This window comes from Capricornis sumatraensis, chromosome 4 (genome assembly GCF_032405125.1).
Source record: "Capricornis sumatraensis isolate serow.1 chromosome 4, serow.2, whole genome shotgun sequence".
NCBI classification, from domain to species: Eukaryota; Metazoa; Chordata; class Mammalia; order Artiodactyla; family Bovidae; genus Capricornis; species Capricornis sumatraensis.
In genome coordinates this window covers 43,924,657-43,946,548 of record NC_091072.1, presented here as the reverse complement: position 1 = coordinate 43,946,548, position 21,892 = coordinate 43,924,657, and the positions used below count along the sequence as shown (strand labels likewise).

At 43.6% G+C, this 21,892-nt stretch overlaps 1 protein-coding gene across 1 annotated transcript in view; it reads right to left on the bottom strand.

Annotated features, from left to right (window-relative positions):
• Positions 1-2,430: 2,430 nt before the first annotated feature.
• ERICH1 (glutamate rich 1) overlaps positions 2,431-21,892 on the bottom strand; it is a 45,155-nt gene continuing 25,693 nt past the window's right edge. The window contains exons 4-7 of the mRNA XM_068971885.1: positions 19,944-20,435; positions 17,375-17,569; positions 13,965-14,094; positions 2,431-3,029 (exon numbers count right to left, since the gene is read on the bottom strand). Of these exons, the coding sequence (XP_068827986.1) occupies positions 14,021-14,094; positions 17,375-17,569; positions 19,944-20,435 (761 nt within the window). The 3' untranslated portion in view covers positions 2,431-3,029; positions 13,965-14,020. The remainder of the gene's footprint in view (positions 3,030-13,964; positions 14,095-17,374; positions 17,570-19,943; positions 20,436-21,892) is intronic.

Here is a 21,892-nt window from a genome sequence, read left to right as displayed (position 1 = left end):
ACAATCCCATGGACTGTAGCCCACCAGGCCCTTTATGTCCATGGGATTTCCCAGGGAAGACTACTAGAGCGGGTTGCCATTTCCTTCTCCAGGGGATCTTCCCAATGCAGGGATCGGGAACTCATGTCTCTTGAGTCTCCTGCATTGGCCAGCAGATTCTTTTACCACTGAGCTACCAGGGAAGCCCTAGAAAGGGTAGTGGTGACTAAATCTGAAGAGGAGATATTCTTGGGCATAACTGCCAGTAGAAATGTATCAAAATTTTGAACCAACAGCATAGCTGCTGACTGAAATATCTCCTTGTTGGTGCAGACAGAATATAGCCACAAGGTGAAGCACCTCCCTCTTTCATCTGCTGTCACCTCCCAGCATTTCTGCCTTCCTCCTATATTTCCAGACATCCTTGTCCTATCTCTTTTAGCTCAGGTATCACCTTTATGAAGCCCTCTCTCTCTTGATTCTTCCACAAAGGTAATTTCTCTCCATCTAATTCTGATAACATATCACCTATACATTCTCACCAACACCTTGCTCATCTCACTTTCTACTTTCTATCTTTAAAAGTGCTGTGTGATACTAAGCAAGTCCCCTAAATTCTCTGGTCATGAGAGAATTCTCTCTTGCAAAATGAAAGGAGATGAATGATTCCATCTGAACATCCATGGGGCCTAGAAGGTGAAGGTGAAAGGGCATCTGGTCTACCCTGGTGACTGAAGACATCTGGTCTATGTAGGACATTGATCTGAAGGGCTGGCAGCAGCTAACCACACTAACAGCAGGTCCTTTGGAAGGAAGACCTAAGTGGTCACCTTAAGTGGCCTGTTAAGTGACCAGTGCAAGATCTGTGCCAGGTGCTATGGGCCAAGATGGTACCAGAAGGGTCACTGCCAGTGGCTGCATGCAAGGACAAAGGACTTGAAGCCCCGTAACCAGTTGGTTTTAAATGAACCAGAAGGGAGACAATCCTGGCAGCTTGACTCTACCAGGGGAAGCCTTCCAGACCCTGGTCTTTCCCAGGTCTCCTACTGGCCTCCAAGGAATTGCTGGCAGGTGGGCAGAGGCTCAGGGGGAGCTGGGGCTTGTGGGGGCCTCAGCGAGGTGAGAGTAGCCTCCACTGGCAGTCAACAAGAAAACTAGGACCTTGGTCCCATAGCCACAGGAACAGAATCCTGTGCACAGCCTCTAGGTCCCAAACCCAGGACACAGCTGGCCAAGCCTGGGCCTGACCCATGGGCACTGGGATGCAATGAAAGATGCTGTTTTAGCCACTAAAATTGTGGTAGTCTGTCACGTGGAGTGGGTTTTGGGGACCCTGCAACTCCTCGAGTTGTGCAGTGTCTCCGTGTGGGGTGGGGAAGCTCTGCGCACCCTTCATACTTTGGAGGGGACCCAAGTTTTCACCAGACTCTCTGAATGAAAAGACAAGCCCCACAGAAAAACTGGGCACTGACAGGAAAACCCAGAGCCGGCCAAGTGGGGATGAATGAACCCAGGACAATTTCTTCTGAAAACACTGAGCCTCCGGGTCTGGGGGGCAGTGGTGAGACTCGGCCACCTCTTCCACTCACTGAGGCTCTGGGGTTTAGGAAAGCCTGGGGCGTTTGCCTGGCACACCCACCTCACTGTCAGCAAGCTGATGAGCACTCCTCATATTCTTGAGAGCTTCCTCTGTCTGCATTAATTGGTATGGTTTACAGAAAACAAGTGGCACGGACTGAATAAGCATCCTGCATGATTGTAAAAGATAAGTTGATCTAATTATCATCCAACTGCAATCACAGTGGGAGAATCAGATTATTGTATTTATGCTGACACAGAGACATGATTTATTTGTTTTCTAGACGAGGCATTTTTCTTCTTGAAATTAGGATGATCCACAAAACTGATTAACCCCAACTACCCTACCTGTTCAGTTACACCCTTGTTCCTCTGTACCTCTAGGGTGTGGTCAGAGAGACTTGTCCTGGTTGGTGGCCCATCCTGGTTGGTGGCCCGGCCTGGTTGGTGACCTGTCCTGGTCTACCAGTGAGCTGATAGAAGGGTTTACAGGGATTCTGTGCTGATACCAGAAAGAATCAAGTAAAGGTCAAGTCCTATCTGCAAATAAGTTTCCATCAACAGTGTGTCCACCTGCTGGGCATGGAAAAGATGTAAATTGTGTATAACTAAAAGATGCAAATTGGAGGTGGAGAAATAACAGGAAATTATGAATCAGCCAATACTTTATTTTCATACCGGCAAACGCGTCATTAATTGGGAGGCATCTTAATAGAAGAATTACAGCCTGGTGAATCAGAAAGCCAGGTGTCCTGCCCAAGGCAGTGGGATGTTCTGGAGAGGAGGCAGCAGGCTGACATCACTTGCCTGCCAGTGACCTCTCAACCCTGCGGTGAAGGGGACATGATTCCCCGGCCTCTGACCTCACCAATGTGACATCTCAGGGAAGGAGGAAGAGGCAGTGGCAGCAGCTAAGTATGTCTCCATTGAGGGGTAAGTGAAGGCTGTTGTGGGTGTAGACAGGAAGCTGCCACAGCTCCTACTTCGGGGTATGGCTGTGTTCTTTTTCCATCTCCATGGGGAAAATGGATCATCATCCAGTCTCAAGGAGGCAGCCCCTGGGGTACCCATCCTGCTTGGTGGCCCATCCTGAATGATGGACCTCTCCTGGTTGGTGGCCTGTCCTGGTTGGTGGATTTGTCCTGGTCGGTGGACTTGTCCAGGCTAGTGACTCACCCTGGTCAGTGGACCTGACCTGGTCGGTCACCTCTCCTGGTTTATGGCCCTGTCCTGGTTGGTGGCACATCCTGGTTGGGCCTGTCCTTGTCCAGGCCTGGTTTGCAGCTCCACTTGCCAACTTTTATTAAGCCTGGGGAGCTTCACAGAAACCAGTCTTAAGTTGACAGATCTCCAGAACCAGTAGGGCATCCTTGCTGATTCATCTGCCTCTAGGAGGTTCCACTTAGTGGGACAGACACCTCTTAAGAACACAGGGAGGTGAGGGAGAAACGGAGCCCTGGAGAATGGTTCATCTATGGTGGAAGGAAAGAAATAAAATTATCTTTTCCACAGATGATATGATCTTATATGTAGAAAACTCTAATGATTACATACATACACACACACACACACACACACACACACACAACTGTTAAGAGCTAATACATGAATTCAACAAACTAGTGGGATACAAAATCAATATGAAAAATCAGCTTCATTTCAAAAAGCAGTTGCATTTCTATATACCGGCAATGAACAATCTGAAGAGAAAATAAAAACAATTCCATTTATGGGACCATAATGGAAACTCAATATAATAATAGATATTTATAACAAACTCACAGCCAACATAACATTCAATGGTGAAAAGTTGAAAGCCCTGTCACTAAAATCTGGAACAAGACAAGGATGCCCACTCTTACTACCACTTCTATTCAACAGTGTTGAAGGTCCTCACCAAAGCAATCAGACAAGAAAAAGGAAAAGTATATAAACTGGAACAGAAGAGGTAAAATTATCATTATATGCAGATGGCATGACACCATATAAGAAAACCCTAAAGACTCCACACAGAAACTACTAGAACTGATAATTTCAGCAAAACAGCAGGATGCAAGATTAACATATACAAATTGGTTGCATTTCTTTAGACTCACAATGAAATGTCAGAAAGGGCAAGTAAAACAAACAATTCCTTTTAAAATTGCATTAAAAAAATACTTGACAGAAAACAACAAAATTCTGTAAAGCAATTATCCTTCAATTAAAAAAATTAATTATTAAAAAAACAACTTAGGAATAAACCTGACCAAGAAGGTGAAAGACTTACATGCTGAGAACTATAAAACATTAATAAAGGAAATTGAAGATGATTCAAAGAAATGGAAAGATAACCCATATTCTTGGATTAGAAGAATTAATATTGCTAAAATGGCCATACTACCCAAAGCAATCTACAGATTGAATGTGATCGCTATCAAATTACCCATGACATATTTCACAGAACTAGAACAGATAATCCCAAAACTTATATGGAACCAAAAAAGACACAGAATTGCCAAAGCAATTCTGAGGAAAAAGAACAGAAAAGGAGGATAACCCTCCTGGACTTCAGACAGTACTACAAAGCTGCTGCTGCTGCTGCTGCTAAGTCACTCCAGTCATGTCCGACTCTGTGCGACCCCATAGACGGCAGCCCACCAGGCTCCTCTGTCCATGGGATTTTCCAGGCAAGAGTACTGGAGTGGGGTGCCACTGCCTTCTCCAACTACAAAGCTACAGTAATCAAAACAGCATGGTACCAGAACAAAACACATATATGGATCAATGGAACAGAACAGAGAGCCCAGAAATAAAATCCACATACATATAGTCAATCTTCACCAAAGGAGGCAAGAACATGTAATGGAGAAAAGACAGTGTTGGGAAAGCTGGACATCCACATGTAAATCAATGAAGTTAAGGACACACCCTCATACAAAAATATACTCAAAATGTAAGACATGACACCATAAAATTCCATGGACAAAACATTCTGTGACATAACTTGTACCATTCAGTCTCCCAAGACAATAGAAATAAAAGCAAAAATAAACAAAGGGGACTCAATCAAACTTATAAGCTTTTGTACTGCAAAGAAACCATCAATAAAACAAAAAGATAGCCTATGGACTGGGAGAAGATATCTGCAAATGACGTGACTGACAAGGGCTTAATTTCCAAAATGTATTATACAAACAGCTCATACAGCTCAATATTAAACAACCCAATCAAAAGATGGACAAAAAACCTAAATAGACATTTCTCCAAAGAAGACATATAAACGGCCAACAGGCATATGAAAAGATGTTCAACATCACTAATTATTAGAGCAAAGCAACTCAAAACTACAATAAGGTACCACCTTACACTGCTCAGAATGGCCCTGATCAAAAAGTCGACAAATAATAACTACTGGAGAGGGAATGGAAAAAAGGGAACCCTCCTACATTGCTGGTTGGAATGTAAGCTGGTACAGCCACTATGGAGAACAGTATGGAGGTTCCTCAAAAAACTGGAGTTGCCATATGACCCAGTATAAAGAGCTCATAATTCAGTGACAAAAAGCTAATAATCTAATTCACAAATGGGTAATAACTTCAAGCATGTCTCCAAAGAGGAGAACAGCTAATGAGTACATGGAATGTAAACTGAAACTACCAAGAGATGCCTTTATACAACCACGAGGATGACTGTTACCAGAAAAGTGGAAAATAACAAGTATTGGTGGGGACGCAGAGAACTCAGCACTTCTGTTTGGCTGGTGGGGATGAAGATAGCACACCTCCTGTGGACCACAGTCTGGAAGTTCCTCAAAAGGTTAATGTAGAATTATCATCTGACCCAGCTATTCCACTCCCAAGAGAACTGAAGAAAATGTCCACACACAATTTTGTACATAATGTTCACAGCAGCATTATTCATAAGAGGAAACAGGGGCAACAACCCAGTGTCCATGGACAGATGGTAGATAAACAGTGAGGAACATCGTTCAGCCTAAAACAAGGGAAGATAATCATGATGACCTCATGATGCTGTGAATGTACTTAATGCTACTAAATTACATACTTCAAAATGGCATATTTATGTTACATATATTTTACCACAATAAAAAATGTATATTTTTATAGATAGAGACAATGTTGTCCTATAACACTGCATTTACTGGTGTTTTGAAAACCCAATCTCACTGAAAACTGGTGATGGCTTCCACAACAAGAGGAAACAGGGGAACGGTCGTAAGATGGTGGAGGAATAGGACAGGGAGACCACTTTCTCCCCCACAAATTCATCCAAAGAACATTTCAACGCTGAGTAAATTCTACAAAACAACTTCTAAATGCTGGCAGAGGACATCGGGCACCCAGAAAACCAGATCACTGTCTTCAAAAACAGCTACGAAAAATATAAAAGACGAAAAAAGAGACAAAGGAGGTAGGGAGGGAGCTCCATCCCAGGAAGGGAGTCCTGTCCCGGGAAGGCAGTCTTAAAAAGAGAGCAGTTTCCAAATACCAGGAAACACTCTCGCTGCCAAGTCTGTGGTGAGCCTTGGAAGCACAGAGGGCAACATAACAGGGAAGAAAAATAAATAAATAATTAAAACCAACAGATTACGAGCCCAACGGTAACTCCCCCAGCGGAGAAGCAGCGGGGGCTGGGCAGGGAGGCACGGGCTGCAGCGCTTTTTAAGAATCGGGCCAGAATGCCTTGAGTGTAACCAGAGCGAACTAACTTGGGCTAGCACACCAGACTGTGGGATAGCTACCACGCAAAAAGCTCTAACATAAGACACAGCCAGGACCGCACACAGAACAAAGGATGGAACAGAAATAGCCAGCTGCAGACCATCCCCCTCCAGTGACAGGCAGCCAGAGCCGTAAGGGCTGGAAGGGGGCAATCGCAGCCCTGGAGAGACTTTACCTACCAAACTGCAAGCAGGCTTCTTTGGTAAGACTTCTTGGGGTCCTGGATAGTCACCATCCGCCTGACATGGGGCACTAGGAGTACACCCAGAAAACTGAGCAGCAGGGACGGGAAAGGCGATAAGTCGCAGCGACTGTGCTCACCAAACACCTGAGGTACTCGGTTCTGGGAAGGGCACAAAATGCAGGCCCAACTGAATCTGCACCTCTGAGGGCTACCTGAGCATCGAGCCTGAGCGGCTTAGACTGGGGAGGTGCATGCAGCCTAGGGCCGGCCTCAGACGGTTCCCGGCAGAGCAACGTAGAGCCTGAGCGGTGTGCGCCGTGTGTAGGGGCATGCCCAGCGTGGCTGAGACACTGCGAGCACACACCAGTGTTAATTGTTTGCAGCATCCCTCCCTCCCCACAGCATGACCGAACAAGTGAGCCTAAAAAAAGAAGTGTCCACCACCGCCCCCCTTGTGTCAGGGCGGAAATCAGACACTGAAGAGACCAGCAAACAGAAGAAGCTAAACAGAGGGAAACGCCTTGGAAGTGACCCCACACTGCCCACATCACCAGAGGAAGTCACAGAAAAATCTTAACTATTTTTATGACCATTCTCTTTTTTTTGTTGTTGTTGATGTTGTTGATTGTTTTTTCTTTTCTTTTTCTCTTTTTTTTTACTTTTTAAAATTTATAAGTCCTCTATTTCTCCTTTAATTTTAATTTTTATAACCTACTATTACTTTTCAAAAAAAAAAAGACCCTATTTTTAAAGCAAATGCTGTATATACATTTTTTTGTGGTTGCTGTCGTTTTTTAATAATTCTCATGACTTTTTATTCTTCTTCTTCTTTTCTTTAATATTATATATTTGAAAATCCAACCTCTACTCTAGATTTTTAATCTTTCCTTTTTGGTATTTGTTGTCAATTTTGTACATTTAAAAACCCAATCTTCAGTACCCAATTTTACCTGAGAGCGAGATTACTGGCTTGACCACTCTCTCCTCCTTTGGACTCTCCTTTTTCCCCACCAGGTTGTCTCTGCCTCCTCCCTCCCCCTTCTCTTCTCTACCCAACTCTGTGAATCTCTGTGTGTTCCAGACAATAGAGAACACTTAGGGAACTGGTTACTGGCTGGGTCTGTCTCTCTCCTTTTCATTTCCCTCTTTTATCCTCCTGGCCACCTCTATCTCCTTCCTCCATCTCCTCTTCTCTGTATAACTCTGTGAACATCTCTGAGCGGTCCAGACTGTGGAGCACACATAAGGAAGTGATTACTGGCTAGCTTGCTCTCTCCTCTTTTGATCCCACCTCATCTCATTCCAGTCACCTCTAACTACCCCCTCCCTCTTCTCTTCGCCATGTAACTCAGTGAACCTCTCTGGGTGTCCCTCAATGTGGAGAAACTTTTCATCTTTAACCTAGATGTTTTATCATTGGTGCTGTATAGATGGAGAAGTCTTGAGGCTACTGAAAAAATAAAACTGAAAACCAGAAGCAGGAGGCTTAAGTCCAAATCCTGAGAACATCAGAGAACTCCTGAATCCAGGGAACATTAATCAATAGGAGCTCATCAAACACCTCCATACCTACACTGAAACCAAGCACCACTCAAGGGCCAACAAGTTCCAGAGCAAGACACACCATGCAAATTCTTCAGCAACACAGGAACACACCCCTGAGCTTCTATATACAGGCAGCTCAAAGTTACTCCAAAACCACAGACATCTCATAACTCATTACTGGACACTTCATTGCACTCCAGAGAGAAGAAATCCAGCTCCACCCACCAGAACTCCGACACAAGCTTCCCTAACCAAGAAACATTGACAAGCCACTGATACAACCCCACCCACAGCGAGGAAACTCCATAATAAAGAGAACTCCACAAACTACCAGAATACAGAAAGGCCACCCCAAACAAAGCAATATAACCAAGATGAAGAGACAGAGGAATACCCAGCAGGTAAAGGAACAGGAGAAATCCCCACCAAACCAAACAAAAGAGGAAGAGATAGGGAATCTACCTGATAAAGAATTCCAAATAATGATAGTGAAAATGATCCAAAATCTTGAAATCAAAATGGAATCACAGATAAACAGCCTGGAGAAGATGCAAGAGAGATTTAACAAGGACCTAGAAGAAATAAAAAAGAGTCAATATATAATGAATAATGCAATAAATGAGATCAGAAACACTCTGGAGGCAACAAATAGTAGACTATCAGAGGCAGAAGATAGGATTAGTGAAATAGAAGATAGAATGGTAGAAATAAATGAGTCAGAGAGGAAAAAAGAAAAACAAATTAAAAGAAATGAGGACAATCTCAGAGACCTCCAGGACAATATGAAATGCTCCAACATTCTAATTATAGGAGTCCCAGAAGAAGAAGACAAAAAAAAAAGACCATGAGAAAATCCTTGAGGAGATAATAGTTGAAAACTTCCCTAAAATGGGGAAGGAAATAATCACCCAAGTCCAAGAAACCCAGAGAGTTCCAAACAGGATAAACCCAAGGCGAAACACCCCAAGACACATATTAATCAAATTAACAAAGATCAAACACAAAGAACAAATATTAAAAGCAGCAAGGGAAAAACAACAAATAACACACAAGGGGATTCCCATAAGGGTAACTGCAGAATTTCAATAGAAACGCTTCAGGCCAGGAGGGAATAGCAAGACATACTTAAAGTGATGAAAGAAAATAACCTACAGCCAAGATTACTGTACCCAGCATGGATCTCATTCAAATATGAAGGAGAAATCAAAAGCTTTACAGACAAGCAAAAGCTGAGAGAATTCAGCACCACCAAACCAGCTCTCCAACAAATTCTAAAGGATATTCTCTAGACAGGAAACACAAAAGGGGCATATAAACCCAAACCCAAAACAATAAAATAAATGGCAATGGGATCATACTTATCAATAATTACCTTAAACGTAAATGGGTTGAATGCCCCAACCAAAAGGCAAAGACTGGCTGAATGGATACAAAAACAAGACCGCTATATATGCTGCCTACACGAGACCCACCTCAAAACAAGGGACACATACAGACTGAAAGTGAAGGGCTGGAAAAAGATATTTCACGCAAATAGAGACCAAAAGAAAGCAGGAGTAGCAATACTCACATCAGATAAAATAGACTTTAAAACAAAGGCTGTGAAAAGAGACAAAGAAGGCCACTACATAATGATCAAAGGATCAATCCAAGAAGAAGACATAACAATTATAAATATATATGCACCCAACATAGGAGCACCACAATATGTAAGACAAATGCTAACAAGTATGAAAGGGGAAATTAACAATTAACACAATAATAGTGGGAGACTTTAATACCCCACTTACATCTATGGACAGATCAACTAAACAGAAAATTAACAAAGAAACGCAAACTTTAAATGATACAATAGACCAGTTAGACCTAATTGATATCTATAGGACATTTCACCCCAAAACAATGAATTTCACCTTTTTCTCAAGTACTCACGGAACCTTCTCCAGGATAGATCACATCCTGGGCCATAAATCTAACCTTGATAAATTCAAAAAAACTGAAATCATTCCAAGCATCTTTTCTGACCATAATGCATTAAGATTAGATCTCAATTACAGGAGAAAAACTATTAAAAATTCCAACATATGAAGACTGAACAACACGCTGCTGAATAACCAACAATCACAGAAGAAATCAAAAGAGAAATCAAAATATGCAGAGAAACGAATGAAAATGAAAACACAACAAGCCAAAACCTGTGGGACACTATAAAAGCAGTGCTAAGAGGAAAGTTCATAGCAATACAGGCATACCTCAAGAAACAAGAAAAAAGTCAAATAAATAACCTAACTCTACACCTAAAGCAACTAGAAAAGGAAGAAATGGTGAACCCCAGAGTTAGTAGAAGGAAAGAAATCTTAAAAATTAGGGCAGAAATAAATGCAAAAGAAACAAAAGAGACCATAGCAAAAATCAACAAAGCCAAAAGCTGGTTCTTTGAAAGGATAAATAAAATTGACAAACCATTAGCCAGACTCATCAAGAAACAAACAGAGAAAAATCAAATCAATAAAATTAGAAATGAAAATGGAGAGATCACAACGGACAACACAGAAATACAAAGGATCGTAAGAGACTATTATCAGCAATTATATGCCAATAAAATGGACAACGTGGAAGAAATGGACAAATTCTTAGAAAAGCACAACTTTCCAAAACGGAACCAGGAAGAAATAGAAAATCTTAACAGACCCATCACAAGCATGGAAATTGAAACTGTAATCAGATATCTTCCAGCAAACAAAAGCCCAGGTCCAGACGCCTTCACAGCTGAATTCTACCAAAAATGTAGAGAAGTGCTAACACCTATCCTCCTCAAACTCTTTCAGAAAATTGCAGAGGAAGGTAAACTTCCAAACTCATTCTATGAGGCCACCATCACCCTAATACCAAAACCTGACAAAGATGCCACAAAAAAAGAAAACTACAGGCCAATATCACTGATGAACATAGATGCAAAAATCCTCAACAAAATTCTAGCAATCAGAATCCAACAACACATTAAAAAGATCATACACCATGACCAAGTGGGCTTTATCCCAGGGATGCAAGGATTCTTCAACATCCGCAAATCAATCAATGTAATTCACCACATTAACAAATTGAAAAATAAAAGCCATATGATTATCTCAATAGATGCAGAGAAGGCCTTTGACAAAATTCAACATCCATTTATGATAAAAACTCTCCAGAAAGCAGGAATAGAAGGAACATAGCTCAACATAATAAAAGCTATATATGACAAACCCACAGCAAACATTATCCTCAATGGTGAAAAATTGAAAGCATTTCCCCTAAAGTCAGGAACAAGACAAGGGTGCCCACTTTCACCGCTACTATTCAACATAGTTCTGGAACTTTTGGCCACAGCAATCAGAGCAGAAAAAGAAATAAAAGGAATCCAGATTGGAAAAGTAAAACTCTCACTGTTTGCAGATGACATGATCCTCTACATAGAAAACCCTAAAGACTCCACCAGAAAATTACTAAAGCTAATCAATGAATATAGTAAACTTGCAGGATATAAAATCAACACACAGAAATCCCTTGCATTCCTATACACCAATAATGAGAAAGTAGAAAAAGAAATTAAGGAAACAATTCCATTCACCATTGCAATGAAAAGAATAAAATACTTAGGAATATATCTACCTAAAGAAACTAAAGACCTATATATAGAAAGCTATAAAACACTGCTGAAAGAAATCAAAGAGGACACTAATAGATGGAGAAATATACCATATTCATGGATTGGAAGAATCAATATAGTGAAAATGAGTATACTACCCAAAGCAATCTACAGATTCAATGCAATCCCAATCAAGCTACCCGCGGTATTTTTCACAGAGCTAGAAGAAATAATCTCACAATTTGTATGGAAATACAAAAAACCTCGAATAGCCAAAGCAATCTTGAGAAAGAAGAATGGAACTGGAGGAATCAACCTGCCTGACTTCAGGCTCTACTACAAAGCCACAGTCATCAAGACAGTAGGGTACTGGCACAAAGACAGACATATAGATCAATGGAACAAAATAGAAAGCCCAGAGATAAATCCACACACCTATGGACACCTTATCTTCGACAAAGGAGGCAAGAATATACAATGGAGTAAAGACAATCTCTTTAACAAGTGGTGCTGGGAAAACTGGTCAACCACTTGTAAAAGAATGAAACTAGAACACTTTCTAACACCATACACAAAAATAAACTCAAAATGGATTAAAGATCTAAACGGAAGACCAGAAACTATAAAACTCCTAGAGGAGAACATAGCCAAAACACTCTCTGACATAAATCACAGCAGGATCCTCTATGATCCACCTCCCAGAATACTGGAAATAAAAGCAAAAATAAACAAATGGGATCTAATTAAAATTAAAAGCTTCTGCACAACAAAGGAAACTATAAGCAAGGTGAAAAGACAGCCTTCAGAATGGGAGAAAATAATAGCAGATGAAGCAACTGAAAAACAACTAATCTCAAAAATATACAAGCAACTTGTGCAGCTCAATTCCAGAAAAATAAATGACCCAATCAAAAAATGGGCCAAAGAACTAAATAGACATTTCTCCAAAGAAGACATTCGGATGGCTAACAAACACATGAAAAGATGCTCAACATCACTCATTATCAGAGAAATGCAAATCAAGACCACAGTGAGGTCTCATTTCACACCAGTCAGAATGGCTGCGATCCAAAAGTCTACAAGCAATAAATGCTGGAGAGGGTGTGGAGAAAAGGGAACCCTCTTACACTGTTGCTGGGAATGCAAACTAGTACAGCCACTATGGAGAACAGTGTGGAGATTCCTTAAAAAACTGGAAATAGAACTGCCTTATGACCCAGCAATCCCACTGCTGGGCATACACACCAAGGAAACCAGAACTGAAAGAGACATGTGTACCCCAATGTTCATCACAGCACTGTTTATAATAGCCAGGACATGGAAATAACCTAGATGTCCATCAGCAGATGAATGGATAAGAAACCTGTGGTAGATATACACAATGGAGTATTACTCAGCCATTAAAAAGAATACATTTGAATCAGTTCTAATGAGGTGGATGAAACCGGAGCCTTTTATACAGAGTGAAGTAAGCCAGAAAGAAAAACAGCAATACAGTATACTAACACATATATATGGAATTTAGAAAGACGGTAATGATAACCCTGTACGCGAGACAGCAAAAGAGACACAGATGTTTAGAACGGATTTTTGGACTCTGTGGGAGAGGTAGAGGGTGGGATGATTTGGGAGAATGGCATTGTAACATGTATACTATCATGTAAGAAACGAATCACCAGTCTATGTTCGATACAGGATACAGAATGCTTGGGGCTGGTGCACAGGGATGATCCAGAGAGATGATATGGGGTGGGAGGTGGGAGGGGGTTCAGGATTGGGAACTCATGTACACCCGTGGCTGATTCATGTCAATGTATGGCAAAACCAATACAGTATTGTAAAGCAAAATAAAGTAAAAATAAAATTAAAAGAAGAGGAAACAGGAAAAATAGGTTCTTGATATTATCCCCAAAGTAGAGAAGAGGAAAAAAGAGAAGAAAACAATAAATAAATTCAATTACTGTAGAATCAAACTACTTAAAATGGACATTTTAATACCCAGACAACATTCTTAAACTGTCAGACACAAGTGATTTAAAACTTTATAAAAAAATATATATATAGCTTCAAACTATACAGTTTACTCAGTTTAACAGAATTTCCATTTTAAAATTTAAGACAATACAAAATTTCAAAGAAATTTTCAATTTTTTCCCAATTTATCACTTGAAGTCTCAGATTACATTTACCTATTATGTACAAACACATAAATAAATAATATGGCAGAAACGTCCTCAGAGTTCCCAGGGTCTGGGTTATAAAGAAAGCTTAGAAGAGAATTTCATCTCCTCTGTGTATAGGAAGTAAGTCACAGACCATTTCATACCTGTCTTTTCTAGTTTCTTGTCAAATATTAGCTCTTTTTAAACAGATACACTGATTTCATTCATCATTTTTCTCAGGAAGGATATGTGTGATCCAGTAATTAAAGAAAGCTGAGATTACTCGGGCATATTCTGAAAAGCAGAAAGACAACAGAACGAAAAATAAAACAAAAAGAAAAATTATAAATTATTATTTTGCAACTATTAGTTCTTAGGCCAAAAGTAAATCCTGAATTAATCAAATGAAACAGAACTTAGGAGTTGAAATGACACTAATAGCACACTTGTAAATCACACAAACGTATAGGTCAGTCTGGAATGTTTGTATTTCACTTTACAACATCACACCCAATACTACATGCTTAACACCTGAGCTTGAAAAAACTGCATATGAAGTGAAAGAGAAACATAAGTTTACACCAAAGGTGGACAAAGCAGCAGGAAATTAGAAGCATACTTCTAAGTGAAATGAGCTGCACTCAGGTTGGCACTGGCAATGGATGGCACTCAGGTTTCAGGAACTGTCCCAGGAACGACTTAGCAAATGCCTGAGCTGAGGGCACAGCCCCTCGTTTCAGGCCTTGCTCTTTGTAAAGACGCTCACGGCAGGGAATTCCAGGTCCAAGGCTCCAACCCCAAGGCTTAGACCTTGGTGCCCTCGGGACAGCTGATTGCTGCAGAGGCTGAGATGCATTTCTGAGAAGAGGCTGGGACTGTGGGCTGGGGTCCATCTCGTGCTCCATACAGAAGTGTGCCAAGATGCCTCCAAATGCATGGTCTGTCCTGCCCCAGGCAAGCCCCCTGGCCCTCCAGCCTCACGCATGATGATGCCTAATATGGACACAGAGGACTCAGGAGGGTTCAGGCGGGGATGCCCGCAGGGTCTTCATGGTGTGCAGAGAACAATACAAACCCCACAGATGGTAACTGTATGTACACGCAGATGACAGAATGTAGCATGTCAGACCAACTGTAGAAACACGTGCACTGGCTATGGATATGCTGCCACACCCAGTTAATGAAACACCCACAAACTAGGAAAACTAACTGCTGAGGCAGCAGAGAGAGAAAGGGCCCGGTGTCTGCTATTGAAATGCTACTATTTCCAGGCTGATCCCATCGACAGGAGAGATGCAGCTACTGATTAAGCTTCATAAGCTAGTTGTATGAAAAAGAAAACAATTTCAGAATTCTAAAGCTGACTGAATTAGACAGAACCCATATTTGAAAATAAAGCTTCACTATTTGTAAGATTTTATTATATAAAGTAGCATGACATGGAAATACTTCTAATGCATATCCTACACAGACACACAAAAAAGGAATTTATTTTCACAGAGAAGTGCTTCAAACCTAAATTTTAGTTCCATCAATTGATTAAATAAGTGCTTCCAGGCAAAACTTGTCCAGTGATTTTCACTAAAGCCCCCAGCTCTCCCCCTGCTCCCCTGACGCATCTCAGCCATGCGCGGGGAGCACCTTCAGTGTGAGGAACTCAGCTGGACTATAAATCATTTGTTTTCATATCTTATAAAAACACTCTATTAGTTTAACTTAATAAAATTGGCCTTTTGCAAAAACTTCCTTGTGGAAGTAAAAATGCTAAAACACTGAATACAATGGGCCCAACAACCAGCAGGAAGGAAGAATGCAGACATGGGGTCATGGGTTTGGGGTCCTGAGCGGCCAGGGCCCCCCCCCCCCCACTGGTGGGACCCCAGCTCTCGAGCACTCGGCCCATACCTCAGGACCTCCTTTTGGAGCTGCTCCCATAAGAAGTGCGCCCACTCCCTTCCTTGGCACATACACCCTCGAAGGCACCATCTTCACCCCCCAGCTCTCCGCTTCACACTCCAGATCCCACCAGGACAAAGCCCCTGTCCCCCAGGCCCCACACTGCCCCGTGCAGGGGACTGGCAGCGGCTTGCCGGCGCATGAGCCCCACCCTGGACAAGGACAGGCACCTCCAGCCAGTCCCGGACCCTCTGACTGCCTCTCCTGCTCATGATGGGCTCAGGCCAAAGAGAGCTCTCGCCCAGGGAGCAGGGAAACCCGAGTCCACCTTCACATCTGGCCCAAATCTGACCACGCTTGGGGATGGCCCTCTTGCTGGGAGCATGACCAAAGCCCCCGCTGCCCCCAACCCCTTCTCCAGTCTGAGCACAATGGCCCAAGAGGCCCTGCTCAGTGCAGCCACATGCCACGGGCCTCCCAGTGGCCCCGTCTCCCAGGACGAGGGCCAACACACTCAGCACACCCACCAGGGCCCAACATAACCAGGCCCCAGCTCCTCCCCGACCCTCTCCTGCTCATCCTGTGTCTCCTCCAGGGGCGTAGCTGTACAAAGCACACCTCGCTGACTTCCCCATCCCCACAAGAACACGACCCTGAAGGGCAGGGAGCTCCTCTGCTCTCTCCACTGAGGGCCTGTGGTGGGACCAGTGTCACAGGTGGGGCAGTTAAGGCCCCTTATGGATCAGCTCTGGATCAAAGTGGAGGCAGGTCCTCCTGAGGACCCTGACTCAGGGTGTTGTCAATCCCCCATCCACCTGCTAATTGTATCAGTGACACACTGCTTTACCATTGGCTTTACTATCAGCTTTACTGTCATTTCATGTGATGAAACGTGGCATGTAGCTTTTTCAACATGTCGGTCTGACTCCTCAGCTGTACTCTGGTTTCCGACGAGGAAAGCCGTGCACTACACTCACTCGGAGACCACTGCCCTAAGGTGACCTGCAGGAGCTTCTGCCCACTCAGCTGGCTGTCTGTCCTATGCCTATCCGGGTCTGACAGGGGCTCTGCTCCACGCTGCTCCCAAACACAGTCCCGATCCTTTGATCCTCAGTGTCTGCACACTTTGGCCCATTTCAAGCTGCTAACGTGAAGGCCCCACCCCATGGCGCTGTGAACACACAAGCACAGTCAGCCCCAGTGCCTGACACTTTGCATGGAACAGGTATCGAACAAAGGTTGAGGAAGAAAACAAAAGAGAAATCATCCAATGGTTCAACTCCCCCTTTTAACTTCAGGGGTTCAGGAAGGCAGACCAAGATACCTGGGGGACAGAAAATGGACCATCTTCACATCTAGCAGAGGAAAAAGAAAAGGGAAAAGAAATGAACTCTTCCACTTCCATTTAAACCAGTAAAAATTCAGTCCTAAGAGTGGAGCTCACAAGTCTGGAAAAGTAGATTGCACATGCATGTCTGCATATATCAGGAGATATTTTTACAGCAAGAGAGATGCAAGGCGCATAACCCTCTGTGGGAACCTACTCCTGAAGCATATGTGCAGCCTTACATTTTCTGATACAGGACTGTTTCGGTGAAGAAAGTTTTTCAGAGGTGAGCCCGAGACAAGTTTCTAAAGCAGCACAATGAACCAAGGGCATAATGAACAGAGCACATACCGAGTGGCATCCTGCAGTGTTCCGGGAACACGTCCAGGGCACTCTTCAATCTCTTGGTGTCATGCAAAAGTAGCAGCGTTTTCATGTGATCCAGAATGAACACGTCTGAGGGGGACACACTGTGAGTTTCCAGTTGTTTAAATAGCTTGTTGGTGCTTTCCATAAAGACACCAGAATCGGAATCCTTGGAGACACCTAAAGAAAGACAGGGTCACTGAGAATTGCATTTTTACTCTTGTAAACTGAAGATAAGCTTTTACGTCTTAAAGAAAGCCTCAAACGTATATTTCTACCTAAGAGTGACGTGTTTGGGATACAAAAAGTCGCCATGAGGGACATTCAGAGCAGAACTCTGAAAAGTAAGCAACAAAATACAATTATTGAAGTGCAGTGGAAACGTGGTGTCTGTTAAGGCACTGACTCATAAAGCATCTGGATGTTCCGTGTCCTAGAAGTCACACACAGAGCACAGGGGACAGACACTGCACCAAGCTCTCTGACGGCATCAGAAACTGCAGACAACAAAGCTGCTGGGCATCTACAATGCTTTGGGGAAGCCCAGGAGGTGACCGTGGCTCTTCTGTTGCTCACAAGCCACAGCACCCTCCCCATCACATCGTGCTGAGGCTGTTTCTGCATCAGCCCCAGCTGGCACTCATAGAATGTCCAGAGCCTATAACTCTGTGGCCTTTTCCAACTCCGAAAAGCTCCTGGCTGCCACCTCTTCCCATCCCACTGCCCAGTCCCATGGCGAGCCTCTTTCTGACCTATGTGGTTGCTATGCCTAGAAGCTCCATTTGGTTATCCTAATAGGTTCAAATTTTCTCGTGAAAGTCTCTGATTTGTACCCTTGTCCACCTTCTCCCCACTTCTTGGACATCTCAGTCACAGCTGTGTTAGATCTGCCATCTGGTAACAGCAGTGTCTCTACTCCATGGACCCTTTCTACTATGCTGTTCCTCATGGTTTAGGTCGTGCCATCCTGTCTCTTGCTGCACCTCACACACTCCATCGAATGCAGAGAAAATCTCAGGAGCTCAGCTCATGGCATTCTCCTTGCCTCTGCTTGGCAGACAGAGAAGGAGCCATGGACAGAGCTGACAGCAGGGGGTTGCATGTATGGCCAGCAGAAGTCCAGCTGCACCTGAGCGTGTGGCCAGCATGCTGTGCAGGAGGGTCAGTTTAGCCCTGTCTGCTTGGTCCCCAAGACACCAAAGGCTGCCCTCCTCCCATCCCACAGTTCAGGGCTGAGCCACGACTTTAAAGGGGACCAGTGTGGCTCTGCTTCTGATCTTTGACCTTCCTTTGTCACAGAGCTGCCAACTCTGGGCGCTCCACCTTCCTTCCCAGACCTGGGCAGCCCCAGGGCTCTGGTAGACACCCTGCTCCCCAGGGCTGCACTGGCCCTTCCCCTGGACGCTCACTCGAGCCCGTCTGGACGGGCAAACACCTGAGGGGCAGAGGACAAACACCCGAGGGGTGGAAGGCAAGCACCTGGAGGGAGGAGGGCAGCAGGTGTCTGGCTCCCCTGGCCTGTGCTGCGCCTTCTCTGGGACCTGCCCTTGGCCTCCTCAGCAGCTCCTGAAACCCCAAGTTCACCTTACACATTAGACTCCTTGGCAGGAGAGTCATCTGCCAGAAGCTACTCTCTCAGGCAGAGATCATCTACTGAAATCTCTCTGAATCCTATTTCTGTTCTGCAGTGTATCCACCTCCTCCTCCCATTAGTGTCATGCAGATATTTGCTAAGGATGTTTTCAACTTATTATCAATACAAAGTGTGGGGAAACAAGCAAAGAGAGAAAGGGTTAATCTTCTTGGTTAAAATGGATCCACTAAGCACAGGTTTTTTTGCATCATTGTTTAAGTCCATTCTTTACCCCTCCAGTTATTATATAGTCAGCATTTCTCATCTCGTCTGTGCTACAGTCTGGACGCACTGAACCACTGGATTGCCAGAATCTACCCGGAACAGATCAGAACCAGGGGAGGTGGAAGGTAACTCAGCACTCTGCTCTTGGCTCCTGAACCTTAGGGCTGCTGTCAGACTCTATCTAAAGGTAAGGAATCATCACCCATCAGAACCAACTTCAGAATAAATTTCATCTCCTATATCAGTACAAACAGGGTTCAAGTATCCTGAACACAGGAAAATCTCAAATCACTGAGTCATACATTGGGGAGCAAATCAATGTGTACACTTCCTTCACGACTCTACCAGCTGATGAAAACGAGCAAGAGTTCATCAGTCCAACCTGGATTTATATTCTCTGCAGACATACAGCTGAGAATACCAACATATTCAGAGAAATGAGGATGAGGAGACCACCCTCATCTGGACCCACACCGCTAATGGGCTGGCTATTAACCCTGGTAAGCCTCAAGCAGGGGGTGAGCTGAGATCTTTGATGGGATGAATTTAAATATTTGCATTTTTGCCTCAAAACTAACAACTTATTTTGAATACTGAATATTTTAATGTATTTTGTATTTTAAACATTTTAAATTTGCTCGTTTTTTCCAAGTGAGTGGATGCCATTATTCAACAGAACAACAGGAAAAAACATACCATCATAAAAATAAATTTCTTGTGTTGACTTCAAAAAGTTCAGGATACCATCTGCCTTTTCATTGGTACTTTTCACCTCTTCCTCCTCAGCATCTGGGACTCCTCCCTCGTCAAGGGGTAGGACCTGCTCCTCCACAGCGCCCGCAGCCCCGCCCCCTGTGGCACCCCCAGCATTCTCTCCGTCAGTCGCTCGCACATCCTCCTGCTCACTGCTGGTCTCTTCAGGCTGGTACATGAAGTGCACGCTAGAGGTTCCTGTCAGTGAGCCAGCTGCTTTCTTCCTTTGCATTTGCTGTTTCTTTTTGAGTTTCCTTTTTTTATTTTTGCTTATTGTGGAGCCATCTGTGTGCCGTGGCTGCAATTCTTGCAGAAGACTCTGCTGTTTCTCTGATTCTGCTGGTTTTACATGGGTGTTATTGGGATTTCTAAATTTTTTCTTTGATTTATGCTTTCTAATTCTTCTTCTCTTTGGCAGATCGTGAAGATCCTGATCTATAAAAATAAAAATTCAAATACAACAATTTTCTGTAAAGTGGAATCATAACAAACTCACTAGGCTAAATAAATTTTCCATTAGGATTTTGTAAATTTAGTAGAAAAGGAACTTAAGACATTTACTTCAGTGATTATTAATTTTATTCAAACCAAGTACACTATCAAAGATCCTGGGATTTATCATAAGGTAAATTAACAACCTACCTGTTCTTCCAAAATAGGTATGTGTATGTCTGTATTTATTCATTATTGCAGTCATGACATATGGTGATTTTAAGGATGTAAGAGCTGTTGCAATTTTATCCAGAGTAAAATTTCACTCCTAGTTTTGGGGAAAAAACCATGAATTCTTATGCTTTTTAAATGTGCTTTAGTACCTTCTAAAGAGTTACTTGTATGTGGGGATGAGAAGCAAAGTGATGACTGAACCGTCCCAGTCAGCAATGGGTCACACCTGAATGAAGGGGAGATCTGGGCTCTCGGAGAAGTTGAAGGTCTGGAGTAGATGTGCGGCAGCAAGGCCTGTGGGAGGACATGGGGCCTGAGAGGAATAACCCCCTGCCAGTGCTGCCCTGGCCATCCTATTTTGGCACCCTGGTGGCAGTGCATGCCCAGTGCACACTCAGCACACACCCACTCTGCTCCAGCAGACGAAGGACAGCAGTGCTGCCACCCATACTCAGAGGCTCTTACGGGTGATCCCTGGGCCCATCACAGGTCATGGTGAAACTTCTGAAACACTGTGTCAGCCCATGGAACGAAAAGCCCTCTCCTGCAAAGTCCCACTCTGGAGCCTTGATCTGCCACTGATGTCAGACGGAAGGTGCCGTGGGGTCGATGAGGGGCTCGAGACTCAGAGCCCATGGGTCACCCTTGTGGTCCCCGAGGCTATGGCGACCCTTGTTCTGGGCTCCACATCCACCTAGGCGCCCACACGCCTCCCTGCCGCTCCCGGTGACATGGAGGCCCTGCCCTGCAGCCAGGAGTGGTCGCCACATCAGGCACTGCTGCTAGAGACAGGCAAAGAGTCCTCCCTGGCCCTGGTCCTTGATTTTCTCTTGATGTACGTGACAACTGAAGACCTGCTGCTGCCTGGAACTTCGCATGAAGCCCAAATCACTGCTCATAAAATCATGACATGAGAGTCATGCAGTCCCACACAAGCTGTATTTTCTCTCTCCTCAATCACAGTGGATGACTAAGCACAGCACTTTCCTATTTCATTTGAAAGGTGATGTTAACTGACATTAGGGACCTGCTTAGTGTAACAGGGCACAGCTGATTCACGAGCACTTCCAAATAGCTGGCCCTTGAGTTGGTCTTGTAAAATATTAATATTTGAAAAATGAAAGCAGCTTATGAAAATTTTTTAATTCTCCAGGTTCAGTTAAAAAAGGGAAACATCAGATTTCTCTTCATTAGGGTCTATTCTTGCCTTTATTTATTTGGAAAAT